At 32.5% G+C, this 27,478-nt stretch overlaps 1 protein-coding gene across 1 annotated transcript; it reads right to left on the reverse strand.

The window, feature by feature from the left end:
- Positions 1 to 5,464: 5,464 nt before the first annotated feature.
- LOC139500430 (acetylcholine receptor subunit beta-type unc-29-like) lies at positions 5,465 to 6,697 on the reverse strand. Its single transcript, XM_071289168.1, has one exon. The coding sequence runs from the start codon at positions 6,695 to 6,697 to the stop codon at positions 5,465 to 5,467; it is 1,233 nt and encodes a 410-aa protein (XP_071145269.1).
- Positions 6,698 to 27,478: the final 20,781 nt, after the last annotated feature.

Raw genomic sequence — 27,478 nt, forward strand, 5'->3', positions numbered from 1 at the left:
TGAGAAGAAAATCAACTCTGTTACACTAATATAATCGAAAAATTAAGAGTGTCACATGGTGTCTCTATCTGAATTACAATGTATGTTACTGTTCTGTTATTTATATATTCGCCATGATCCGCAATAAATTTTGAAATGTTATTTTGGCATGCCATACTTGATAGAAGTGCGGACGCGAAAGAAAGCGCTCTTCACCAAAACTTCAACGGATATTACATTCCATGGATATTACATTTCGAGTATTCCGTCTTTTATAAAACATAATACGTGTATCTGAAGAGAGAAGTTGTATAAGAATTAAATTTTACACCGATATCAATATGTTTGGTGTAGAATCTATTTTCAAAACTGCATTTTTCACCATTGTTTCATGACTGGTAATCATATAATTTTGAGTATTTTAAAAATGACCATAATCATAATTGATATATAAACAAAAATTATTCAAGGTAACCTTATAGTCCTTATAACTCATACTACACTCTTTATTGTGCTAAATATTTCGCCAAGCTTGGGTCTTTTATCTCTTACTAGTCTTGTTAATGTCTGTGTCATTTTGGTCTTTTGTGGATAGTTGTCTCATTGGCAATCATACCACATCTTCTTTTTTTATATTAACGGAAATTTATTACGGCCAGTACTGTAACGAAAATCGGTAAAGTTCATTTGTTTCGATGTGAAATACCAGTTGTCTTTCCCTATTAATTGTGTTTCTATATGTATATAAGTTTCTCCATAGTTGGAGCACCTTCTATTACTTAAAACACCCCTAAAATTGGTATAGTCTTGATATTCACTCCTTCAAGTATAATGGACCGTTCCATATGGTAGTATATAAACCAACTCTAGACAGAGAAACTTTGTCAGTTATATGTGGACCGTTGAAGTGATAACATCAGGGATTATTTTCCAACTGGTAAGTAGAGTGAATTAAGTGATTCCAAAGGATATATAAATAGTGTTTGAATTTATATGTGAATATTGCAATAGTGATTGTGATACAATGTATAAAGTGAATCTGATATATATAAGTGGTTATTGTATTAATGAGAATACAAGGTGTACATGGTGTAGACTTGCTGGTGTTGCAAGTTGTACTATGTGGAAGTGTGAATACTTCATAGATTTGTATTAGTGAGAATACAAGGTGTTTACTTGCTGGTGTTGCAAGTTGTAATATTGTGGAAGTGTATTAGTGAAAGTTCACTGTGTTAAACCTTACCAGTTGGATAATATTCATTGTGTGGGAACTTAGAGGGATAGTTAGTGCGTGAGTTCAGCTGTGTTTATATGTATATATTCCTTGTGAATTGAAACATTGTGCAAGTGTAATTGTGTCACTGTGTTATTGTGGTTTATTGAACTTTCAAAAGGTGATATTACAAATTGGTGGATATTGTTAATAGATGTTGTATATATGTGGTAATGTGTTCATACGTTTTGTGTGATATGTATTGATGCATGTTGCATAGTAATCCGTTAGTGACATTGTGTAATAAAGTGTCTGATGCATGTTGCATAGTGATATATTAGTGACATTGTGAATAATCAGGCTTAATACATGTTGCAAAGTGATTGCATAGTGACATTGTGTGTATATATTCTGTAATAAGGCATTGTGTTTATACATAGTGAATGAGGAACCTCACCCTGTAATTTAATTTATGTGCATTGTGTAGCTTATATATTTGACAATGTGAATTCATATAAGGGTGTGTTAATTGTTTTAAATAGGACAACTTGTTGGGGTGCAAATTTAAGTTGAACACTTGAAATCCTGATTTATTCAGATACGGATCCATTGATCGCACGGTTACACGTTAAAAATTTGGTGGCAAGCGGTGGGATTTCATGTGTTGATTTTGTTACTGTCAGTACTAATTTGATTGAAAGTTGTTGTAATATTTTAAAGTTATTTGTGTGTTGCGTTTGTAGCCGTAGTATGGTACATTTTTTTAACGTAAAAAGGAACATTAAGTCAGACTGACAGTTGAAATTGAAAAGGCAGAAAATCTGTTTGATTTGGAAATTGGACTTTTATCAAGTGAAATTGAAAAATTGGAATATTGTTTTAGACACTGTTTTATGCAATTTCAGCCTCTTATTCTTTACAAAAGGAAAATTATTCAGGAATTAAAGATGGTGTTTAATTAATAAGAGTTACTGTAGTACAATATTAAAGTCCGTATCTTAAAGAAAGAAACCACATAAATTTTTTTACTGAAATTTGAAATAGACGGTGCACAATACAGTCATTATCATTTATGACAAGAAATCCGATAAAAATTAATAAATAGTTATATCAGTGACAGATCCAAAAAGGGGGATCCGTCGGTTTGAAACCCTTTTACAACTATCAATGCATCTGTATGGGAACATATATTTGGACCCCCTCTCCATTTTAAAATGGCTGGAACCCCCAATGTATATTGAGTGGTTTATGAGGAGATGCGCTTACAAAACCGACGAAACATATTGACGGACTTCATTATCACTATAAACCCCCGCTCTACAAAGTGGTGTGCAATTAAGTGTCAAAGAGACAGCTCTACATCGAAAACAAAGTGAAGGAACTGTTATTAATTATAGGCTACAGTACGGCCTCGAATGTGTGTAAATACAGGCATTTTTATAAAATAATTAAATATGTGTGTTTGTACAATTTTAAGTATAACGGAGGACATTTCTGAAACTTCTACATATACAATAAACCTTCCTCTTATTTTAGCAACATTTAAACATCCTTATACTTAATGTAGCAAGTCGATATAAAAAAGAAGATGTGGTATTATTGCCAATGAGACAACTATACACAAAAGACCAAAATGACACAGACATTAACAACTATAGGTCACGGCCTTCAACAATGAGCAAAGCCCATACCGCATAGTCGGCTATAAAAGGCCCCGATAAGACAATGTTAATTAATTCAAACGAGAAAACTAACGGCCTTATTTATGTAAAAAAAAGAACGAAAAAGTTCATCCAATCAAGTTAAAACATATTTCACACGTTTTCAGGATATGAATTTATTGAAATATATTTGTGCTATTTAGAAAAATGCAACCTTCTAATGTATCGTAAATAACTTTGAAATCACCACTAGAATACAGTGAAATAAAGACTGATCATACAGTTTCAAAATATACAAGCGAGACCGATCGTACAGTGAGAAATTCAAACAAGTGTAATTTTCTTATTTCTGGCTTCAAATATCTGGTTGAAACTTTTACCTCCACCTGAAATATACTTCATTTAGTTAATTTAGTCTGGTGTTTACGTTAATTTGTATACTAAGAGGGTAAAAAGATTTTTTTTCGGTTCACCGACTGATTTTCCTCAAGTGATGCACTTGAAAATTTCTTTATTTAGGCAAAGATACGAATAATGAATGTGCTGAATTTAATTCTAAACCATTTGAGAATATCGATGTCAGCTGAATTATTCATTAAACAATGTACAGATGATCAAATTATCGTTTAATTCAGTAGCTCCATCAAATTTAAAATGTGATGCAAAAAGTTGTCGCTTCGAAAATTGCGACTTCCGGATAGCATACAGAATAGTATCTACACTGTTTAAATAGTTTCTTCTCTTTTGTAATATTATTTCCTAATACAAATTTAGTGTGCCTGCTACTAAAACGTTTTCAGTATTTATTATTTCATAAAGCCTTACTAAAAGAAAGGCTACTCTGTCTAAATATTCCAACTTAAATGTTTTTGTTCATCAATATAAAACGGTTTCATAGACGTAGACATATTTTATATTATAATTATATTCTACTGTTTTGCCACTGTTTACAATTTACAATCATACCACATCATTCTCCTTGTTTAAATATTATTAAATTATGTTTTATAATTATAGAAATATTCGATGTAATGTATCAATGTTAAAGACTCTTGCAATTCAATATAGTACGGCTCTAGAATTTCATATTTATACATTATTATACGTGCGTGGATATTTGATTGATTCTTTGATTAGTTTATATTGAACGCCATTTTCAGCACTATTGGCAATGCGGTCAGTTTTTATTGGTAGAGACAATCTGAGTGATAAGAGAACCACCGAAAACTTAGAATTCAAGTCAAATAAGACTGTCGCACGTACATGTCACTTGCAGGTTTGAACTCCTCATATTAGTTATACATTTCTTGCTTGACAATAAATTTATTCTGTATGTATTGCCAACTTTCATGATGTGATTAATGCCCAACTTGTAGCTAACAACAAATTATCTGCAATTCCGGAATACATGATATTGTCCCTGGTTTTTGATTGGGTTCATGTTACTCAGTCTGTACTTGTTTATGTTGTTTTGTGTGATTTTCGTGTTTTGCCATGATTGTGTGAGTATGTTTTCGTGAGTTATGAGTTTGAATATTCCTTTTGAGTCTGGTGCCTCTCTTTGCACGATTTGCTAGAATATGTTCTTGTGTAGCTGACTATAAAGGGCGTAAGAACGGGACTTAAATTTGATAAATTGATGATTGACATCAATGTTAGAAGAACCATAAGCATTCAATTTGTTTAGAACTTTTGTGACTCTCCAGTGTAGACAATAAACATTATTTTATTTTACAAATCTTAGGCCCTTGTCGGACAAGATACATGATACATCCTTACACAATAATTATTATAAAACATGCAAGTTTTTATTGAAATACATAATACACAATACAAAGAAATACAGTGAAAATATGAGCTTGGTCGGTTTAATTTTATTTTTTTGGAAAAAGAAATAGATATCAACTTTATCAACAGGAAATAATAGAACGATACATATAGTTTCTCATTGATTCGTAGTTTTCCTCATGACCAGTGCACAGCTACGATGGACTTACACACAACAATGCAGAGGTCTTAAAGGGGAGGTCATTCAGAACTAGCTATATATTTTATGAGATTATCCCCAATAGCGGTTCTGTTCATGACTAATGCATATAACAAGTGAATAGAACGTACAGATTCACTCGAATGTACCCTATTGATAATACAGTCGATTAAGTATGACTAATCAAACATACATAACGTTACAGTTTAAATGATGTAGTCACAAAACTAAATAATAACTATAATTGAATGAATATTTTTTTTTGAATTTTTGTAGTCCCTCGACTCCATATTCTAGTTTGTCAAAGTAAACATTAATTTAACATGACAACAGTGATGAGGTGAATTTATAGGGCTATGATGTGAAATGACAAGTTTTTTACTAAAATGTTGTACATTTTGTCTTTATAAACTAAGCTATAGCTATCTACTGCGTACACAAATGTTTAAAAGCAAGCTTCCCTGTTTTTTTCAACTCTATGTATGTCAAAATATCAAAGGTCTTATAACATTGTCATATAATCTATTATATGTTGTAAATAATTCAATGAGTGTAATAATTTTCTGACAGGTTTCAATTGGAAAGAAATTTCAAGTTTTTGGTAAGTTAACAAGTAATTAACACTTATGACAACTCTCGACCCCGTAATAAAATCAACACAGCTATAATTTCGCATACAAATTCCAAGCCTAAAACAACTATACAGATTCGATCTATCATTTGTACAATTTCTTTCCAACCCATATTGTAACCAGCTGTAGAGGGCAACGGTGTTTGGCTTGTCTGCTCGTCTTTAACTTTTCCCTTATGTCTACATATCTGAGCACATGTAAACAATTTCAACAGCGACTTCTTTTTAATTATTTTTATATCATCATGTCGGTAATAAAAAGTTATGGTGATTATAGCCATCACAGTTGTCAGGACACTGATTATCACTTTCAGTAACAAAATCAAGATGAAAATACTAACCTCGCTACTCTCAGGAAGATTTTCATCAACTATTGTCATTATAACTACAAATGTTAGAAATAAGGTTACTGAAAGTGATATCCTTTCTCCAGATTCTATTGGTAAACAAAACACAAATATATTGACAAAACCTACAAGTAAAACAGGAAGGACAAGACTAACGAACAGAAATAAAGGTTTCCGTTCAAGTTTGATTTGCAGGTTATACGTTGCTCGATCATAACCGTCTTGTACAGCTTTAACATTTGTAATGTCCCATCCGTCATGTGGCGTAAATCCTTGAAGGGCTCTTCTAGTTCGGTCACCGTAGGTGTAGTCTCCAATGTATACTTGATTTTCCTCAAAATATAATTCAATTGTACACACATGGGAATCAAAAGGGAAGTAATACATACTGGTAATGCAAATGGCTTCCACTATACCGCCAGCTTTAACATAGGCATGACCGTCAAATAAATGACTAACATAAGTAGTCTGTTGGTCCAAACGATCATCGAAAGTAAAAATGGACCGTTTTTCTATCGTATTCCTTATCATCATCTTTGGTAACCAGACCTCCTCAACTGGGAAACGAATTACATATATGTCGTTTTCGGTTACGTTCCATTTTATAAGATGATCATGCCACATCAACTTGAAGCGTACAATTACTGAAAAAGTTCCAACGTTTTCATTAAAATCTAATAAAAGATCAATGAACGGGGAAACTCTGACAATTACTTCATCAGATAGACTTTTTCTTGGTAGGAGCTGGTTAGAATACTTTTCCATGAGGTTGCTTTTTAGTTGTCGCACTTTCTGATATTCGTCCAATTCTTGGAAATTAGCAAAGCAAACAAACACTTGATACGTAAATGCTAGAAGGAACCAAACTATCTTTGCCATATTTAGTTCAAAATTCTATCTTTAGTGAATGCGTTGTACGCTGTAATGACTGTTATCTCCTGGTTTAAAAGAAAACAAAATGGTTAACTAGTGTTACACACTTATTTTGCTTTCGTCTTGTTAAGTATTGCAAAAAGATAAAATCAGCGAATATTACTTAAAATGTTAAGTTAACTTAATAAAAAAACATCTGTCAAGAAATCTATGTATGGTGGCAAATGTCTGCCCCTTCTTGTCACTTAATTAAGTCGTCTAAAATAATCAAGAATAGTCGTCTTAAATAATCAAGAATAGTCGTTAAATAATCAAGAATTTTTTAAATATACTGCAAAACTGGAACTTACTTTAAATAAATCGACTTTATAAGGTAATAACAGTCCATTCCTAGATTTAGATATTTCGGTTTTACACAGGAAACTCCATACTAACATTTACGAAAAAATGGACGATTTTTTTCGTTCTATATTGTTAATTTATCCTTTTTGGATGGTGATTTTTTTTTCGTTCTACATTGTTAATTTTTCCTTTTTGGATGGTGATTTATTTTCGTTCCATACCGGTAATTTTCTTTTTTGGATCGTGAATATCCTTTGGCACCATCTTACCGTGTTTATATTTCACAAATCGTTCGCTATGCCCTTGTCTGTTGTGACCCTTTTGATTCTAACGAACGTAATTTATGTATTACTAGCAAATTATTAAACCAGGGATTTCGTTACCACAAATAACTTAAAACATTTACGAAATTCTTCCACAGATATAAAGATTTGGTTTTGAAGTATGGTTGTGTCTGTAGAAAACTTATTTCAAACGGGATAGCACATCCTCATTTTACGGAAATATTGTTGACCGTGCCCGGAATTTTGAAAACAATCCTGGTGAACTTATCGATCCTTTAAATGAACTTATTCTAAAAGTTTACCAATTCAACACTATTATTAGATCATTGAACATTGCTTTTATTGGTATTACTATTGATTTTGTTATCAGTAAATTAAAACCAAACTAAATAAAATTGTTGTATACAAATACACATTCATAGATCTACAATTTGTCGATACTTGTATCTTGTAACTACACAAGGTCATGTTTTTCTCTGACTGTTTATGACATCTTTACACTAAACCCATCATATGTTGGATGTGTAATGACTGATATTCTGTCCTAGATGCATGATTTTGTTGTGTTGTAAGTGGCTTTTAACTCGCTGTCAGTAACTGTGAGTACTCTCAGATCTGTACCTAGTGTCTTTTTTGTTGTTGGAATATACAAGTACCCGAACACATCCACTCCGTGTAGTATTTCTTTTTTGATCCATCTGATGAGTTTTCTCGTTTGAATTGACATTTTTCATTTTGGGGCCTTTTATAGCTGACTATGTGGTATGTGTTTTGCTCATTGTTGAAGACCATACGGTGACCTATTTGTTAATTTCTGTGTCATTTTGTCTCTTGTGTATAGTTGTCTCATTGGCAATCATACCACATCTTCTTTTTTACATTTATCAGCTTAAAAATTCTACCTGTCGGTTAACATGGTTAATTAAGTCTTCTTATCAGACAGTAAAGAAATTATTAGGTAAAAAAATAAGGGGACGACCATTTGATATTCTGGGGGGATTTGTTTTTGATCGGTTATTTATTTTTGTAAATTAAGAGGACAGATTATTCATTTTCTGCACTATTGAAGCAAGATTTTTCATTTTCATGAAAGCAAGGGACTGATTATTCATTTTCACAAGTATATTTATGTTATTCGAAAATATACAATTTTTAAATGTTTTGTTTATTATAAATAATGCATGTATAGTCAAGTCATTATGTACCATTTAATCAGAATTAATCATCATCCTATCCAGAAATGAATCTTTTATATTCCCTACTGTATATGCATGTATTGCATACATACATAATATTAAATTTGGTTGTAACTAGCCTTTTTTAAAAGTATTGTCAAACATATGTTCGCCCAAAATTTTTTTTGCCCAAGAAGCTATAGAACAATGATGCAAAATCATGCTTTCTGGATGTTCCGAAAACCCCTTCATAATCTGAAAATGCAAGTTTTGTTTTAATAATTTGTTGACAATATTTTGGTCTCAAAGCAAAATGTATAAATTCAGTGTAAGACTTAAGTTTCTAGGGACAATATCAAAAGACCATGATTAAGCAAAAATGGAATTCACATAGTTAAGTCTGTGGCTGCTGTTTTTTAGAACTCATAATCAAATTCATAACAAAATTACTAGCTCACAAAAAGAATGCTACACTAACAGAATACAGAAGGGCAATCAATGAACAAAAGACAAATAAATAAAAAACATTGATCCCGAAAAATCAGGGCTATGTCTGAGGGAAAACAGAACTTGTTCTTGCAAGGCACTCGCTGTGAACACAATTTGATATGGAGACAGCGTTTGGTTTTGAAATTTCCTACATGAGGCTGAGGCATTTGCCTCAATGGAGTTACGGCCCTGTAAAAATAAAAGTGAGATAAGGTTTCCTGAGACAATATACCTCACGTTAAATGAAACTAATTTTCAGACATTTCAAGTATATTTAAATAATATTTTATATACTTTTATTATTAAAAAAAAAATGGGAAGTTTATGAAGAATCTAGTGCCATCTCATACTTTCGACTAGACCTGCTGAGTTATTTATTTTCAATACATTGCAAGTCAGATAATTTATTTTCAAATTATATTTTTGTGATTTTCAAGGCTGAGTTATTTATTTTCAAAATCTTCCTCCCCCCACCCCCCCCCCCCCCCCCCACACCCCGAATATCAAATGGTCGTCCCCTAAGAACAAGATTTGCCTATTTCATGATATGTAAACACAGACTTATATATCTGACAAGTGCAATTTGTAAAGTAAAGATAATCGAGTGAAAAGAAGACTTAATTATGTCACAAGTCGACTAATGGATCAGATGCAATACTTAACAAGAGGAAACTAATCGATTTATATGGAACACCGGAAATGTCTTATAGTGTAAATATTTAATGTGTTCTGTCACTTTGTCGGCTTTACGTCCTGTCGTTTCTTCTTTATATTATGTGCAAATGTCTGTATTTCTTGACAAGGCAACTCTGTGTTATGTCAAATTAGTTATTTGTTTGGTCAAAGTTTGTTGTGTACAATAGGCATTACATCATGCTTTTACAACTATATATTCTGTGAATACTTCGAAACTTTATGGTCAACCACCTTTACATTCTCTCATATTTTATCTATGTTCTGTCTATTTTTCTTTTACGTAAGTGAGTTAAAAATTGCGTCCTGCCTCAAGTGTTATTGTTATGCCGAATGTTCTAAAGGTTTTGTTTTGATACACCTTTGTTCTATGTAAACCTCATGATATTATAGTCTTTTGCGTTATGTTGTGTTAATACATATGTATCTCCATTGAAAAACACAACACATCATGGTATAGTTCCTATGCGTTTTGCCGAACAATTGATACTCTCTATGAGCATTCATTACGTCATGTGCAAATGCCATTTACATTATGTGCAAACAACTTATATGTTTTGTGCAATTCTCGTTTACCTTATGTGCAAACATCGTTCCCCTTATGTGCAAACATCGTTTACCCTATGTTCAAACATAGTTTACCTTATGTGCAAAGACCTATTGCGTTATATGCAAATACCTATTAAGTTATGTATAAAAACTACATCATTATGTGCAAACACTATTACGTTATGTGCAAATACCGCTTACATTATGTGCAATCATCATGTAAGTTATGTGCAAATGCCTATTACATTATGTCCAAACATCTATAACGTTATGTGCAAACACCTATTACGTTATGTCCAAACACCAATTACGTTATGTGCAAACACCTATAACGTTCTGGTAAACGCTTTTGTGACATAGATTAAAACAAAACGCATCAGTGATATACACTTTGAAAATTAAGAAAATTATAAGTTTTAGCTTTCTAAAAAGTTCTGAATTACTTCGTTGTATTCTTTATCAAGGTAATATCCATTGGATGCTGAATGTGAACTGAAGGTTATATATGTGCATCGGGATGTTGATTTAGTATTGGAAATGTAGTATTTTTATATATTGATTTATATAAAAATGTTATATAAATATTTAGTTTTTGTTCTATTTAAAGATTGTGCGTTATACATCCATTCTTTTTATATTTTGTTCACTTTACTTGTTGAAATTATAATATTTACAAATATATAGACACGATTCTCGAGGTGTGTCTCTCTGGAAGTGTGCCTAGATTGACAAAAGTCATACAATACATTTAATGCATTTTTGAAAACATTGTACAGGAACATTTTTAGCAAACAAATCGTGCATATTGCAGATTAGCAATGCAAATAAACACTTATTAATGATTGATATTTCAATTTTCAATTTCAGTGTGTAATATATATGCATAATAAAACGACCATGAATTAATAACATTTGATCTGAAATATAATACACATAGTTAAATTTCCGGCATTTGATGGCTTAATATCCTCAGAAGAGAACAGTTTGTAATTATTTATCGCATTTAAGCCACTAGTTGTTGCTAAATATCAGCCACATCATAAAGCAAACAAACAGAATTTATATGTGACAATTTATTATTTTAAGGTGGCGTGTATATAGACTGAAACTAAAAGCTCTGTCCTGTTATTCGAAGCAAAAAAAGCTACATGTAAAAAACAAAATGCAACCTGATTTCTTTATGGAAAATGTGAACGGAAAATAAGTTGATTTAAAAAAGAAGACGTGGTATTACTGCCAATGAGACAACTCTCCACAAGAGACTAAAATGACACAGAAATTAACAACTTTAGGTCACCGTACGGCCTTCAACAATGAGCAAAGCCCATACCGCATAGTCAACAATAAAAGGCCCCGAAAAGATTATGTAAAACAATTCAAACGAGAGCACTAACGGCCTTAATTATTTATGTAATGTTCTCTTTCATCTGCACCAAGCGGGTCATTTCACATCTTGCATACATATTCATAACATATGGTTTGAGAAGGCGCCGAATTACACGTATGAGTTATAGACTTTTGACAAGGTCAACACATTATATATGTGTCTATTCAGATGTTATGGACCGAGGACGAAGATATTTTCCAGCCACCTCTTATCTTGTATTTGTGTTTTTTAATCAGCAGGGAGTTGTGGCAAAACTGAGCCCAGAGCCCCCTCTTAATCAAACTGCTTATAGAACCAACAAACGCAGATCCATTCTATTCAAAATTCTGGTTCCGCCACTGGTCATTGAATAAGAAATCAAAAAGAGAAAAAAAATAGGTCTGTGTGTTTGTTTATCTAATGATATCTTAATAAACAACTTCTCTATTCATTTTACATCGGATGACCGTGAGGGCATTAATGTGTATTGCTGTCGCCTAAAATTTCCATAACGTAACCTTATTTTTGAGATTGTAACCGATCTATAAACATGATAATAATAAATACGCGGACGTTATCGAGTGCACAATTACATTCCTTATCACTTGTTCTTAATTCATTTCAAATGGATACTCCTAAAAATATATTGTTTTGAACATAAATTAATGATATGAAAATGTCGTTAAACTCGTTAGAAACATAAATAAAGTAACAAATCTTTAATATTTATAAGAACGTTTGCAATCTCCCATGTAGAGTTATCTGTCTTTGCTCCCTCTCTCTGCGTGGGACATTGAATGTTTTGCTGGAAAATATGAATGCCCACTCAAATGCAATCTATTAGAAAAATCGCATTATTACAGCAGAGTGTCCACCATGCACTTGTACAGCACTATAATTAATATAGTGCAATAGAATGATAAACAAATGGATAAAAATTATATATACCTGTAACTGTAATTTACAAATATTAAAATAATGTATAACAAACAAAAAAACAGTTTACTGATTTGTATCACTTCTACGATGAGGTTGAATTTATCATCCACGCACAGAAAAAATATATATCTGTACTTTAACGTCACTTTCAGTTAAAGAGATGTGATTTTGTTTTCTTAGACAAAGAAAAGAAAGAGTGCTTGTGACCGTCCACTAGAACTTGCGGTCATCCGATGTTCAGTACTTCAGTACTTTGATTAATATCTTCAACCTAAAGATGTTCTCAAAAATTGATAAAACATAACAAGGGTTTTATATTTTTTATAAATGTCTTGTTATTTTTATTTTATCTTGATTCATTTTGAGAACTCAAACCGTATCAATGACATACTGCACATTTAAAGATTTTTGAAAACTGGGAGCTACATGTATCTGGCAATTGTTTCATGGTGCTTTAAACGGATGAATAAGAGGGTTCCGAAATTCCAACAATACAAAACATGACTTTCTTAATTTATAATTGGTAGCAGGAAAATTACAGAAGAATTTAAGCCTTCCCTTTCGTGTTAAAGTCTTCACAGTTTTCATTTCGTTATATAGGTGATTGTATTTTAAGAATTTTGACTAAATATGTTACGTCGATTTCAAGGCGAACAAAATTGCATTAATTCAAGATTGTTCCGCACTTTGAGGATAATTTGGATTGAATCATATGAACTTCATGCCTCGCAACCTATTAATAAAAAAACCGTTTCGCTTTAACAGTAGCCGAGAAAAGGGGGACCGATATATATCTAAAAATGGCAATATTTAACGGAAACTGTCAAAACATATTTTAGAATGATAAAATTTAGATCCAAAAGAATATATTTGTATGAAATTTTATATTTTTTAACAGAAAATTTCTTAAATAATGATGTACAGTAAATTCCTTTTATGAACATTTGGCTTAATTGTGTATTTAGCTATATTTATCGAACCATTCGCGTTCATAACTAAACGCATCGAAGCTTATCGTTTATACCGTATATCCCGCAATAATATTCATTGAATTAAGACTCTCCGTTCGGAAAATAGGTTGATGTTTCTAGTTTATACAACGATATTCGTTGAAATATTGAACAAAAAGATAAATTTATATCAACAGGCCGTACGGTGACCTATAGTTGTTTTAATGTCTGTGTCATTTTGGTCTTTTGTGGATAGTTGTCTCATTGGCAATCATACCACATCTTCTTTTATATATATCAACAACTGTGGAATAATGTATTGATTATAAATGTACTTTGTCGGTAAACGTGAAATATATTTGTACGAGCTTTAGAAACAGGACGAAAAGCAAGGCTTACCGAATTTTCTCCTGTTTCGCAGCGAGAACTAATAGATTTTATATTTCTGACAATGTACATATATTGTTTACAATTTACACCTGGTATTTGATCATAAGTTGTTTAAATCTTAACCATTGTCTTTGATTTTTACAATTATTGAAACGCGGACTCGAAGAAAACCCCAAAATGAAGATTACCCAGAGAGAAATATATTACCGATTGATCAACATGGAAACGGGTAACAGGAAAATTTATTTGTACATGTACAAACAAAGCAAAAAAAAATTTCGTTTATCTGTTATTTGTATACAATAAATACCTTATTGCAGGATAAAAGCGAATTACTTAACTGTAAACATTTTTTTTTTAACTGGTGAAAAATAAATAGATTAGATGACTATGCGGTATGGGTGTTTTGTTAAAGGCCATACGAAGATCTATATATTGTTATTTATTTCTTTGTCATTTGGTCTCTCGTGGAGAATTGTCTCATTGGCTTTCATACCACATCTTTTTTTTTTATAGATAGTCAGGTTTTTTCTGAAATTCAAAAGGAAAATTATGTTAGGATGACCATTTTAGCAACGAAATTATTTATTTATTCTTATAGACAACAAAATAAACGATATGCATATCACTTATAAAAAAAATAATAAAAGAAAACATTTCAATTTACTATAATATTTATTTGTTTGTATCGTTCTTGATGACACGGTTCGAAAAGTTACCGGACCAAATACGGATAAATGAAAGTCATTATCTGGTGTTTCAAGTTGCGGGATTTAATTTCGAGTATGGCCAGTGAAGGTGAAACAAGGCTGATAACACTTTCATTCAAAAAAAAATATGTGTATGCGTCATTTTTGTAGATTACAGGATAATAAAATTGAGAATGGAAATGGGGAATGTGTCAAAGAGACAACAACCCTACCAAATAAAAAACAACAGCAGAGGGTCACCAACAGGTCTTCAATGAAGCGAGAAATTCCCGCACCCGGAGGCGTCCCTCAGCTGGCCCCTAAACAAATATATACCAGTCCAGTGATAATGAACGCCATACTAATTTCCAAATTGTACACAAGAAACTAAAATTAAAATAATACAAGACTAACAAAAGCAAGAGGCTCCTGACTTGGGACAGGCGCAAAAATGCGGCGAGGTTAAACATGTTTGTGAGATCTCAACCCTCCCCCTATACCTCTAACCAATGTAGAAAAGTAAACGCATAACAATACGCACATTAAAATTCAAAGAAAATAAACAAAATGACAATAATACATAAATAACAACAGACTACTAGCAGTTAACTGACATGCCAGCTCCAGACTTCAATTAAACTGACTGAAAGATTATGATTTCATCATATGAACATCAGGCACAATCCTTCCCGTTAGGGGTTTAGTATCATACCATCATAACATATATGAGAAGAACATAACCCGTGTCATGCCAACAACTGTTTTTAGAATAAATGTGTTTAGTTCCGATGCAAAGACCTTATCAGTGACTCAATATTAACGCCAAAATATGCAATCTTTAATGACTTGACAACAGTATCGTAATTATATCCCTTCTTAATAACTCTATTCAAAGGTTTTGTAAGTTTCTGAGGTGAATACTGACACCTTTGAGCTTTATAAAGAATATTTCCATAAAAAATTGGATGTGAAATACCTGAACGTATTAGAAGTCTGCATGTTGAGCTATATTTACGAATGATGTCTTTATACCGATGATAAAATTTAGTAAATGTTTTGACTAGTTTGTAATATCGAAAACCCTGGTGTAATATTTTTTCAGTAATACATAAATTTCTCTTGTTAAAATCTAAAACATTGTTACATACACGAGCGAATCGTACAAGTTGAGATATATAAACACCGTAAGATGGTGACAAGGGAACGTCACCATCTAAAAACGGATAATTAACGATAGGAAATGAAAAATCATCCCTTTTATCATAAATTTTAGTATTCAGCTTTCCATTAGTGATATAGATATCAAGATCGAGAAAAGGGCAGTGGTCATTGTTAGTATTAGCTTTATTTAAAGTAAGTTCAACAGGATAAATTTCATTAATATACATACTGAAGTCGTCATTATTGAGAGCCAAAATATCATTCAAATATCTAAAAGTATTATTAAATTTGTTTATCAGATGAAGTTTCGATGGGTCTTTGCTTATTTTTGTCATAAATTGTAACTCATAACAATACAAAAACAGGTCCGCAATAAGTGGTGCACAGTTAGTCCCCATTAGAATTCCGATAATCTGACGATATACGGAATCCCCAAAGCGAACAAAAATGTTATCTAGTAAAAATTCAAGGGCATATATAGTATCAAAGCATGTCCAATTAACATAGTTTTTTTGCAGTTTTTAATATGAAAAAAAAAATCTTAAACATTTGTAGGTTTCCTTAACTGCTACATGAATCGTGGGAGACGTCATTACATTTGTAGCATTAATCTAGTACACGTTTCTCGCTAGATGAAAACCCTACTTGGAGGGTAATAACAAATCATCCTGGTCTCTTGTGAAGAGTTGTCACACTAGCATTCGTACCACATCTTCCTTTTTATATCGTATTGTTCCTTTCGGTGCACCTCTTGAAAACTAAAGTCGTGTCTGTATATTTGTTATAATTTTCAACAAGTAAAGAAAACAAATTTTCAAAGCATGGATGCATAACGCAAACTCTTGCGTAGAGCAAAATAATTTCCCATAAAACTAGATACATTGTATGTATATAGCATTTTTACATCAATCAATATAATTAATATAAAAATCCACAGTTTGTTAGAAAGGTCAAACTTTTAATTTTCTTCATTTTCAAAATGCATATCATTGATGCGTTTTGTTTTAATCTGTGTCAAAAAAGCGTTTACCAGAACGTAATAGGTGTTTGCACATAACGTAATAGGTGTTTGGACATAACGTAATAGGTGTTTGCACATAACGTATTAGATGGTTGGACATAATGTAATAGGTATTTGCACATAACTTACATGGTGTTTGCACATAATGTAAGCGGTATTTGCACATAACGTAATAGTGTTTGCACATAATGATGTAGTTTTTATACATAACTTAATAAGTATTTGCACATAACGTAATAGGTGTTTGCACATAAGGTAAACTATGTTTGCACACAGGGTAAACGATGTTTGCACACAGAGTAAACGATGTTTGCACACAGGGTGAACGATGTTTGCACATAAGGTAAACGAGGTTTGCACAAAACGTATTAGTTTTTTGCACATAATGTAAAAGGCATTTGCACATGACGTAATGAATGCTCACAGAGAGTATCAATTGTTCGGCAAAACGCATATGAATTATACCATGATGTATTGGGTTTTTCACTGGAGATACATATGTATAAACAAAACATAATGCCAAAATACTATAATATCATGAGATTTACATAGTACAAATGTGTATCAAAACAAACGCTTTAGAACATTTGACATAACAATAACACTTGAGACAGGACGCAATTATTAACTGACTTACGTAAAAGAAGAATAGACACAGCATAGATAAAATATAAGAGAATGAAAAGGTGGTTGATCATAAAGTTTCGAACTATTCACAGAATATATAGTAGTTACAGCATAATGTAATACATATTTTACACAACAAAGTTTAGCAATGACATATCATACAATTGTTTGACCAAACAAATTACTAATTTTACATAACAAAGAGATGCCGTGTCAGGAAATAAAGGCATCTGCACATAACATAAAGAAGAAATGACAGGACGTAAAGGCAAATCGACAAAACACATTAAATATTTACACTATAAGACAGTTCCGGCGTTCCATAGATTTACGTATTTGACAAGTCGACGTGTATATCTGACAAGTTTACTTATCACATAATTTTAATTAAAGCTATTTTTAAAAAGAGACAAGCATTTTTATTTAATTTAAGTTTAAGACAGAAAAAATATTAATTTGCCTGGATAAAACAGTATTGTTCTATAACAAATACTAGTATAGATATCTATCTCAGGATTCATCAGGGGACCAATGCGTTGAACATATTCACATTAGAAATGCAAAGGATTGTTTGAGAAAATGAATATTTTGTATGTCAGGATAATAATGAAACTAGAAACAAATATCAGTTTTGCTAATTGTATGTTTCAACAAATCTCAGGTTAGAACAAACATCAATATAACAACTTTTATCTAAAGACAATTTAATAATAACTAGTGATTTTTTAAACGATCATTTAAACTTCATGGGAATGAAATAATGAAATGTAAAGGAGTACTCCATAGTTCTGGAATTAATTTTCTATGAATAACTAGTTATGACCAGCATTAATTTGAAATCTAAATCATTTGAATTTACCAATGAAGTTTTCAATGTATTTCAAACAATGAAAATACAATAGACATTATTTATAGTGATGATTAACAGAGGTATTATCAATTATTGATATCAAACAAGGTCTGAAACAAAACTTTTAAATTAGTTTTTTTTATATACTTCTATTCAACCTTTTATTTTAAGGAACTTTGGTCATCAATGCTCTTCAACTTCGTACTTTATTTGGCCGTTTTAACTTTTTTGTATTCGAGCGTCACTGATGAGTCTTTTGTTGACGAAACGCGCGTCTGGCGTATATACAAAATTTAGTCCTGGTATCTATGATGAGTTTATCGATTTACCATGGAAGCGCATATGGTACACCCCTTGTAAAGTTATTTTGTTGCTAATAAGTCGGAATTATTAGTTATGTTGTGTGTTATAAGCTGGAATCTAATCATCATGTGGAGTCAACTTGTCGGAATGATGAAGAAATAGTTGCATTACAATTTCGACTTGCTAATATAAATGTAATGACATAGTAATAAGAAGTCGACATGATGAATTCAACTTGCAATTGTTCATTGATTAAGTCGACAACATAGGTCTATTTTTAAATTGATTTCCATGTTTCGTTTGTTTAATGTGCTTCGGTTGTGTGAGTTATTTTGTATAAAAAGGCAGACAAATATCAGAAAAAAAGTACTAAAAAAATAACAATATGTCGGACAAAAGGGGGATGTACCCCACTATTTAGTCAGGCCGTTTATTTTCCTAAGTTCTCAAACGGAATCAGTATAATGATGAATTCGTGAAAGATTCAACGGAACCTTCTGTTGTATGAGATTGCCGCTGTCAGTGAAAAGTTGTAATGCTGCCTATAAAAAGTCATTTTTTCTGTAACATACAAGATTTAAAAAATAGTGTTTTTCTCTGTAGATGCTTTATTTTGATCTAATAAATCAAAGCATGCATCTACAAAAAAAAAAACATTTTTTTAAATCTTGTATGATCTAAACTATTAACTCCTATAACAATTTATGGAGATTTACAAAACAGTTTTACTTACTGCAAAACAATATTGTCCTGTTCCCTAGTATCTATGTAGAATCGCAGTAAATTATATCGAAGGAAGAGCACGGGGAGGGATCCGCTAGCTAAAAAAAAAATAAGGAGATCAGCAAACCTTTACCGTATAGTAAGCTATGAAAGAATCAGAAATGACATGTAAAACTACATCGGCGGGAATCCTAACAATATAAATGACGAAGACGCCGACGCCACTACTCAATAAAGTTGTGGGATGTGATGTGACAACTAGCTACCAGAGTTTAAATGAAGAGGATGTCAGCAATCAAAGGCAGTCGTACAGCCTTTAACAAATCGTATAGTCGGCTATAAAAGACCACCACGTGGAAATGTGAAACAATTCAAAAGAAAAATGTATCGGCCTTATTTATAACAAAACAATTTACAAAAAACAAATATGGAAACACATGAACCAACGGCAACCATTGAACTACAGGCTCTTGCCTTGTGACAGGCATATGAACAATGTGGCGGAGTTAAACATGTATGTGAGCGCTCAACCCTAACCCAAACCTGGGACCGCCGTGTCACAGCATAACAAAAACCATAAAAAATAAGCTGTAGCTGGATAACTCAATAGATCAGTATTACTGGCCAATATAAATTCAGCAAAATCCGGCGAAGATCTCGAAGATTGAGCTGATCTTGCTCAAAGTAAGTGACCTGTCGTGTTATTCGTGAAATTACAAACCCAGTGATTTGGTCGAATGCGGTAGGTCATCCTTGAGGAAAAGCGGAAGGAATTATGGTTAGGACAATTGGAACATATATTATCCGTTGTTTCCCTGTAATTGAGTGTGCGATGATTAAAAGTGTTCCATTTGTTGACAATAAAGTACTAGTCATTTGATTTGTGTCGAACCTGCGACATTAATGTCGCGGAAGTGAGACAAAGCAAATTTTTATTCAGTCGTCGGTATTAATGGCGTCGGCGTCTTTGTCTTTTAGATTGTTATGTTTCTCATTATTTGTTCACATTTATCATTTCGGGATCTTACATAGCTTACTATGCGGTAGGGGTTTTGCTCATCGTTAAAGACCATATAGTGACATATAGCTGCATACTTCTCAGTGATTTGGTATGTTTTGGAGAGATGTCTTATTGGCTATCATACCACATCTTCTTACTTTCATATAAGTATAAAGAAAGAAGACGTGGTATAATTGCCAATGAGACAACTCTCCATAAGAGACCAAATGACACAGAAATTTTCAATTATAGGTTACCGTACGGCCTTCAACAATGAGCAAAGCCTATACTGGCTATTCCACTTTAAAGACCCCGAAATGATAAATGTAAAACAATTCAAACGAGAAAACTAACGAACTTATTAATGAACAAAAGGTAAACGAAAAACAAATATGTAACACATCAACAAACGACAACCACTAAATAACAGGCTCCTGACAGTGAGCAGGCACATACATATAGAATGTGGCGGGGTTAAACATGTTAGCGGGATACTAACCCTCTCCTTACCTTTGACAGTGGTGTAACATTACAACATAAGAATGAACTATAAAAATCAATTGAAAAAGGCTTAACTCATCAGAAAGATACAAATAGAAATAATACACAGAGTGGACATTGTCGGGAACTTGTATATCCCACCCAACAACAAAAAGACACGACGCACAATTCTGAGAGTTTTGATTTGCAGTAAATAAAACTTGTTTGTCCTGATAAATTTGTAAATCTCCATTTATGTTATAAACCGTGTATCGTTGTAGAGGAGTTTTCTTTTAGATCAAGATAAAGCATCTACAGAAAAATCTTTTTTTTAAATCTTGAAATTTTTAGAGTCAACAGCAATCTCAGGCAAAGAGAGAGGGTTCCTGGGAATCTTTCACGAGTTTAGTATAGTACTGATTCCATTTGAGAACTAAGCAAAATGAACGGCCTGATTAAATGGTGGGGTATATCCCCTTTATGTCAGAAATATTGTTATTTGCTTGTACTTTTTTCTGATATTTGACTGTCTTTTCATACAAAATAACACACACAACCGAAGCACATTAAACAAATGAAATATGGAAATCAATTTAAAAATAGACCTATGTTTTTCCAAAATAGTCACGTGCGTATGGAAGCGCATATGGTACACCCCTTGTAAAGTTATTTTGTTGCTAATAAGTCGGAATTATTAGTTATGTTGTGTGTTATAAGCTGGAATCTAAGCATCATGTGGAGTCAACTTGTCGGAATGATGAAGAAATAATTGCATTACAATGTCGACTTGCTAATATAAATGTAATGACATAGTAATAAGAAGTCGACATGATGAATTCAACTTGTTAATTGATTAAGTCGACAACTTGTTTAGTTGAAGATGATGTAAAACCACGTGACTATTTTGGAAAAACATAGGTCTATTTTTAAATCGATTTCCATATTTCGTTTGTTTAATGTGCTTCGGTTGTGTGAGTCATTTTGTATGGAAAGGGGGAACGGCAGTCAAATATCAGAAAAAAGTACTAAAAAAATAACAATATGTTGGACAAAAGGGGGATATACCCCCACCATCTAGTCAGGCCGTTTATTTTCCTTAGTTCTCAAATGGAATCAGTATAATGATAAATTCGTGAAGGATTCAACGGAACCTTCTGTTGTATAAGATTGCTGCTGTCAGTGTAAAATTGTAATGTTGACTATAAAAAGTCAATTTTTCTGTAACATACAAGACTTAAAATTAGTGTTTTTTTCTGTAGATGCTTCATTTTGTTTTATTAAATCAAAGCATCTACAAAAAAAAATATTTTTTAAATTTTGTATGATCTAAAATATCAACTCCTGTAACAATTCATGGAGATTTACAAAACAGTTTTACTTACTGCAAAAAAAATGTCCTGTTCCCTAGTATCTATGTAGAATCACAGTGAATTATATCGAAGGAAGAGCACGGGGAGGGATCCGCTAGCTAAATAAAATAAAGAGATCATCAAAACCTTTACCGCATAGTAAGCTATGAAAGAATCCGAATTGACATGTAAAACTACATCGGTGGGAAACCTAACATTCTAAATGACGAAGACGCCGACGCCACTACCCAATAAAGTTGTGAGATCTGGTGTGATTGCCAATGAGACAACTTGCTACCAGAGTTTAAATGAAGAGGATGTAAGCAATCATAGGCAGTCGTACGGCCTTTAACAAATCGTATAGTCGGTTGTAAAAGACCACGTGAAATGTGAAACAATTCAAACGAGAAATGTATCGGCCTTATTTATAACAAAACAATTTACAAAAATCAATTATGAAACACATGCACCAACGGCAACCACTGAACTACAGGCTCTTGACTTGTGACAGGCATATGAAGAATGTGGCGTAGTTAAACATGTCTGTGAGCGCTCAACCCTAACAAAAACCTGGGACCGCCGTGTCACAGCACAACAAAAACCATAAAAAATCAGCTGTAGCTGGATAACTCAATAGGTCGGTATTACTGGCCAATATATATTCATCAAAATCCGGCGAAGATCCCGAAGAGTGAGCTGATCCTGCTCAACGTGAGTCACCTGTCGTGTTATACGTGAAATTACAAACCAAGTGATTTGGTCGAATGCGGTAGGTCATCCCTGAGGAAAAGCGGAAGGAATTATGGTTACGACAATTGGAACATTTATTATTCGTTGTTTCCCTGTAATTGAGTGTGAGATGACTAAAAGTGTTCCATTTGTTGACAATAAAGTACTAGTCATTTGATTTGTGTCGAGCCTGCGACATTAATGTCGCGGAAGTGAGACAAAGCAATCCAGTCGTCGGTATTAATGGCGTCGGCGTCTTCGTCTTTTAGATTGTTATGTTTCTCATTTTTTTTTCTCACATTTATCATTTCGGGATCTTTCATAGCTTACTATGCGGTAGGGGTTTTGCTCATTGTTAAAGACCATACAGTGACATATAGCTGTATACTTCTCAGTGATTTTGTATGTTTTGGAGATATGTCATATTGGCTATCATACCACATCTTCTTATTTTTATATAAGTAAAACAAAACTTTCCATAAGAGACCAAATGACACAGAAATTTACAATTATAGGTTACCGTACGGCCTTCAACAATGAGCAAGGCCCATATTGGCTAGTCAACTGTAAAAGACCCCGAAATGATAAATGTAAAACAATTTAAACGAGAAAACTAACGAACTTATTAATGAACAAAAAGTGAACGAAAAACAAATATGTAACACATCAACAAACGACAACCACTGAATAACAGGCTCATGACAGTGGGCAGGCACATACTTATAAAATGTGGCGGGGTTTAAAATGTTAGCGGGATCCTAACCCTCTTCTAACCTTGGACAGTGGTGTAACATTACAACATAAGAATGAACTATAAAAATCAATTGAAAGCGGCTTAACGCATCAGATGGTTACAAATAGAAATAATACACAGAGTGGACATGGCCTGGAACTTGTATATCCCAACCACAAAATGACACGAAGTACAATTCTGAGAGTTTTGTTTTGCAGTTAATAAAACTTTTTTGTCCTGATAAATTTGTAAATCTCCATTTATTTTATAAAACCGTGTATCGTTATATAGGAGTTCTCTTTTAGATCAAGATGAATTTTAGTATATTTTTAGAATTTAGTATAGTACTGATTCCATTTGAGAACTAAGAAAAATAAGCGGCCTGACTAAATGGTGGAGTATATCCTCCGTATGTCCGAAATATTGTTATTTTTTTATTACTTTTTTCTGATATTTAACTGCCGTTCCCCCTTTTCATACAAAATAACGCACACAACCGAAGCACATTAAACAAACGAAATATGGAAATCAATTTAAAAATAGACCTATGTTTTTCCAAAATAGTCACGTGGTTTTACATCATCTTCAACTAAACAAGTTGTCGACTTAATCAATTAACAAGTTGAAGTCATCATGTCGACTTCTTATTACTATGTCATTACATTTATATTACCAAGTCGACATTGTAATGCAATTATTTCTTCATCATTCCGACAAGTTGATTCCACATGATGATTAGATTCCATCTTATAACACACAACATAACTAATAATTCCGACTTATTAGCAACAAAATAACTTTACAAGGGGTGTACCATATGCGCTTCCATACGTGCGTTTACCTCATCTTCAAATAAACAAGTTGTCGACTTAATCAATGAACAAGTTGAATTCATCATGTCGACTTCTTATTACTATGACATTACATTTATATCAGCAAGTTAACATATTCATATTTAAAACTTGCCGATTTGTTGATATCGACACCAATTCATTAAAATAGATCTCCTTACTCAATGAATTAAAGAAAATGAAGACAAAATACAAAAAAAATAAATAAAATAAAATAAAATCAACTTGCCTGAAGGAAAACAGCATGGAAGTGTGATAATATTTTGCATACCTTCAACTTTATAGTTTTTTTCCATTATCGATATTGTATGATTATGTGTAAATTGATTTTAGTTTTAAGAGAACGATATCTACCTATTTATCTATCTGTCAATTTATTACTAACGGTCACCAGGGGACAGGTGGATTTTAACAAATTTACACTTGAATGAATGGCAACGTGTTTTTTTTCCAAATTGAATCGCTAAGTTAAATGACAGGATACTAACCCGGTTCATTTAACCATGAAGTCAACATACTACTTTTTCAACCTATAACTGCATTTAGCTAAAAAATTAATAAATTAAAGACAGAAAGGCATAAATATTTGTTGGAATTGGTTGAATAATAATCGATTTAATGTTAAAAACAATGACTACCTCGAAAAAAGTAAAAACACAAAAATATTGAATTTCGAGGAAATATAAATAAGAAAGTCCCTAATCATATCATTCAAAATGCAAAATCAAAAGCTTAAACACATCAAACGAATGGATTACAACTTCCATATTCCTGTACAGGCATTTTCTTATGTAGATTTTTTATACATGGTTTATTAAACCTGGTTTTAAAGTATCTAAACCTCTCACTTGTATGACAGTTTCATAACATTATATATTGTAAACGTCGTGTGAACAAAACAAACAGACATAATAGATAAAAAATGTCAAAAATAGGGGTACAGTAGTCAAAATTGTGTTATAACCTTAATGACTATAAAAACAAACAAATATGTAACTAAGAAGCACAAAATGGCATATACACCAAGCATATTAGCAAAAAATGGAAGACAAGAATAAACAAATTTAACGTACAGTGGGGATCGCTTCTAACTTCTCATCAGAACTGTCTGAATAATCTGTCAAAACACGGTTCTAAACTGTCCTAGAACATTTCTACATAGGGTAGCACTGTTCTATGTAGAACTCTCAGAATCAGATTAAGGTAGGTAAAACTGACCAAATCAGTTCTAGTTAGAACTTTCATGATCAGATTTAGGGTAGAACTGTTCTAGTCGTAGAACTGTCAGTAAAACTGACCATATCCCTTCTAACAATAGAACTGTCAACAGAGCTGACTAAATCAGTTATAACCGTAAAACTGGCAGCAGAACTGTCTAAAACTGTTCTAACCGTAGAACTGACCAAAACCTGTCGGGATTGTAGAACAGTTCTAAACAACGTCACCTCAGTTAGGATATCTCACTGGTCACCATTCAGTGTTATTATTAACGAGAAATGTTAAAACAGTGCTGTGATAAGAATATTTTAATATATATCAAATTCTTTTGTCTTATTTATATTTAAAACAAAGAGTTCTTAAAACTGTTATATGGATAGAACTGAATAAATAAACACTAGCCGTAGAAGTGACCAAATTAGTTCTAATCGTAGACCTGCTCTAGTCGTAGAACTGTTTAAAACTAGGGTAGAACTGTCAGTCAGTTTCAGTCAGTTCTAGGTAGAACTGTCTAAATCAGTTTTCGGTAGAACTGACCAAATCAGTTCTAGGTTAGAACTATTCTAGCTAGAACTGTATAAAAGGTGTCAGGATGACAGTTCCACATATACTGTCCTAGAACAGTTCTCCTGACAGATGAGAGGTTTGAAGTGATGTTCACTATAGTACAATGTATATATATATGTATAAAAAAAAACACGCAAAAAGACATGTAGACAAAGCACACCAGCAAAAACAAAAGACAAGAATACAAAAATGGTGTACAATAGTAAATTATGGGATGTATATAAGTACAGAGCCATGCCATATGCACATAAGAAACACCAAAAAGACACACAAAGACAATGGACATGCTTATAAGAGTTCCCGTCTTGCAAATAGTTGTGTAAATCACAGAAACACACCATATATACATATAAGTCCATGTTATAATCGATTATAAATCTGCAATGACACTAACAGACAAACACTTTCAATAGTAAGTTACATTAGAGGAATAATTTCAAACTAATTCTATACATATAAAGAAGATCTTGTATAATTGCCAATCAGACAAATATCCACCAAAATTCAAAGAAGTGGATGTAAGCAATTAGAGGCAACCGTACGGTGTCCATCATTAAGGGAACAAACTTATTCTGTTTAGTCGGCTGTGAATGTCCCTACATCGAAAATATAAAGCAATTTTAATTTAATAAAACTTACAGCCTATTTTATAACAAAACAATTTACGAAAACAAATACAACATGAACAACCAGCAACCACTGAATTACGGGCATCTAACCTCGGAAGTTTACAAAAAAGAATATGGCGTGGTTTAACATTATTGTGATCACTCAACAATCCGCTAACCTGTGACAGTGGCCTTACAGCACAATATAAGGACGGTACTATAAAAACAATTTGCTTAACTAAAAAAATGGTATGAGTCACAAAAGCAACTTGTTTAACCTGTTTAACCCCGCCATATCATGTATGTATGTATGTGCCTGTCCTAAGTCAGGAGCCTGTAATTCAGGGGTTGTCGATTGTTTAACCTGTTTAACCCCGCCATATCATGTATGTATGTATGTGCCTGTCCTAAGTCAGGAGCCTGTAATTCAGGGGTTGTCGATTGATGATGTGTTACATATTTGTTTTCCGTTAATTTGTTGTATTCAAATATTGCCGTTTGTTATTTCGTTTGAATTGTTAATCAAAGTAATACTCACAATATCAGTTGTTGTTTGAAAATTAACATTTTGTTATGAATCAGAACACAACCATTATACCATGAATTGTCGATTTTGTATCATGTTTCTCCTAATCTCAGGGGGTAGTAAAATAAATTGATACTGGGTCCACTCAAGTAACTTTCATCATTAAATTATGGAC

This window comes from Mytilus edulis, chromosome 13, assembly GCF_963676685.1.
Source record: "Mytilus edulis chromosome 13, xbMytEdul2.2, whole genome shotgun sequence".
Lineage (NCBI taxonomy): Eukaryota > Metazoa > Mollusca > Bivalvia > Mytilida > Mytilidae > Mytilus > Mytilus edulis.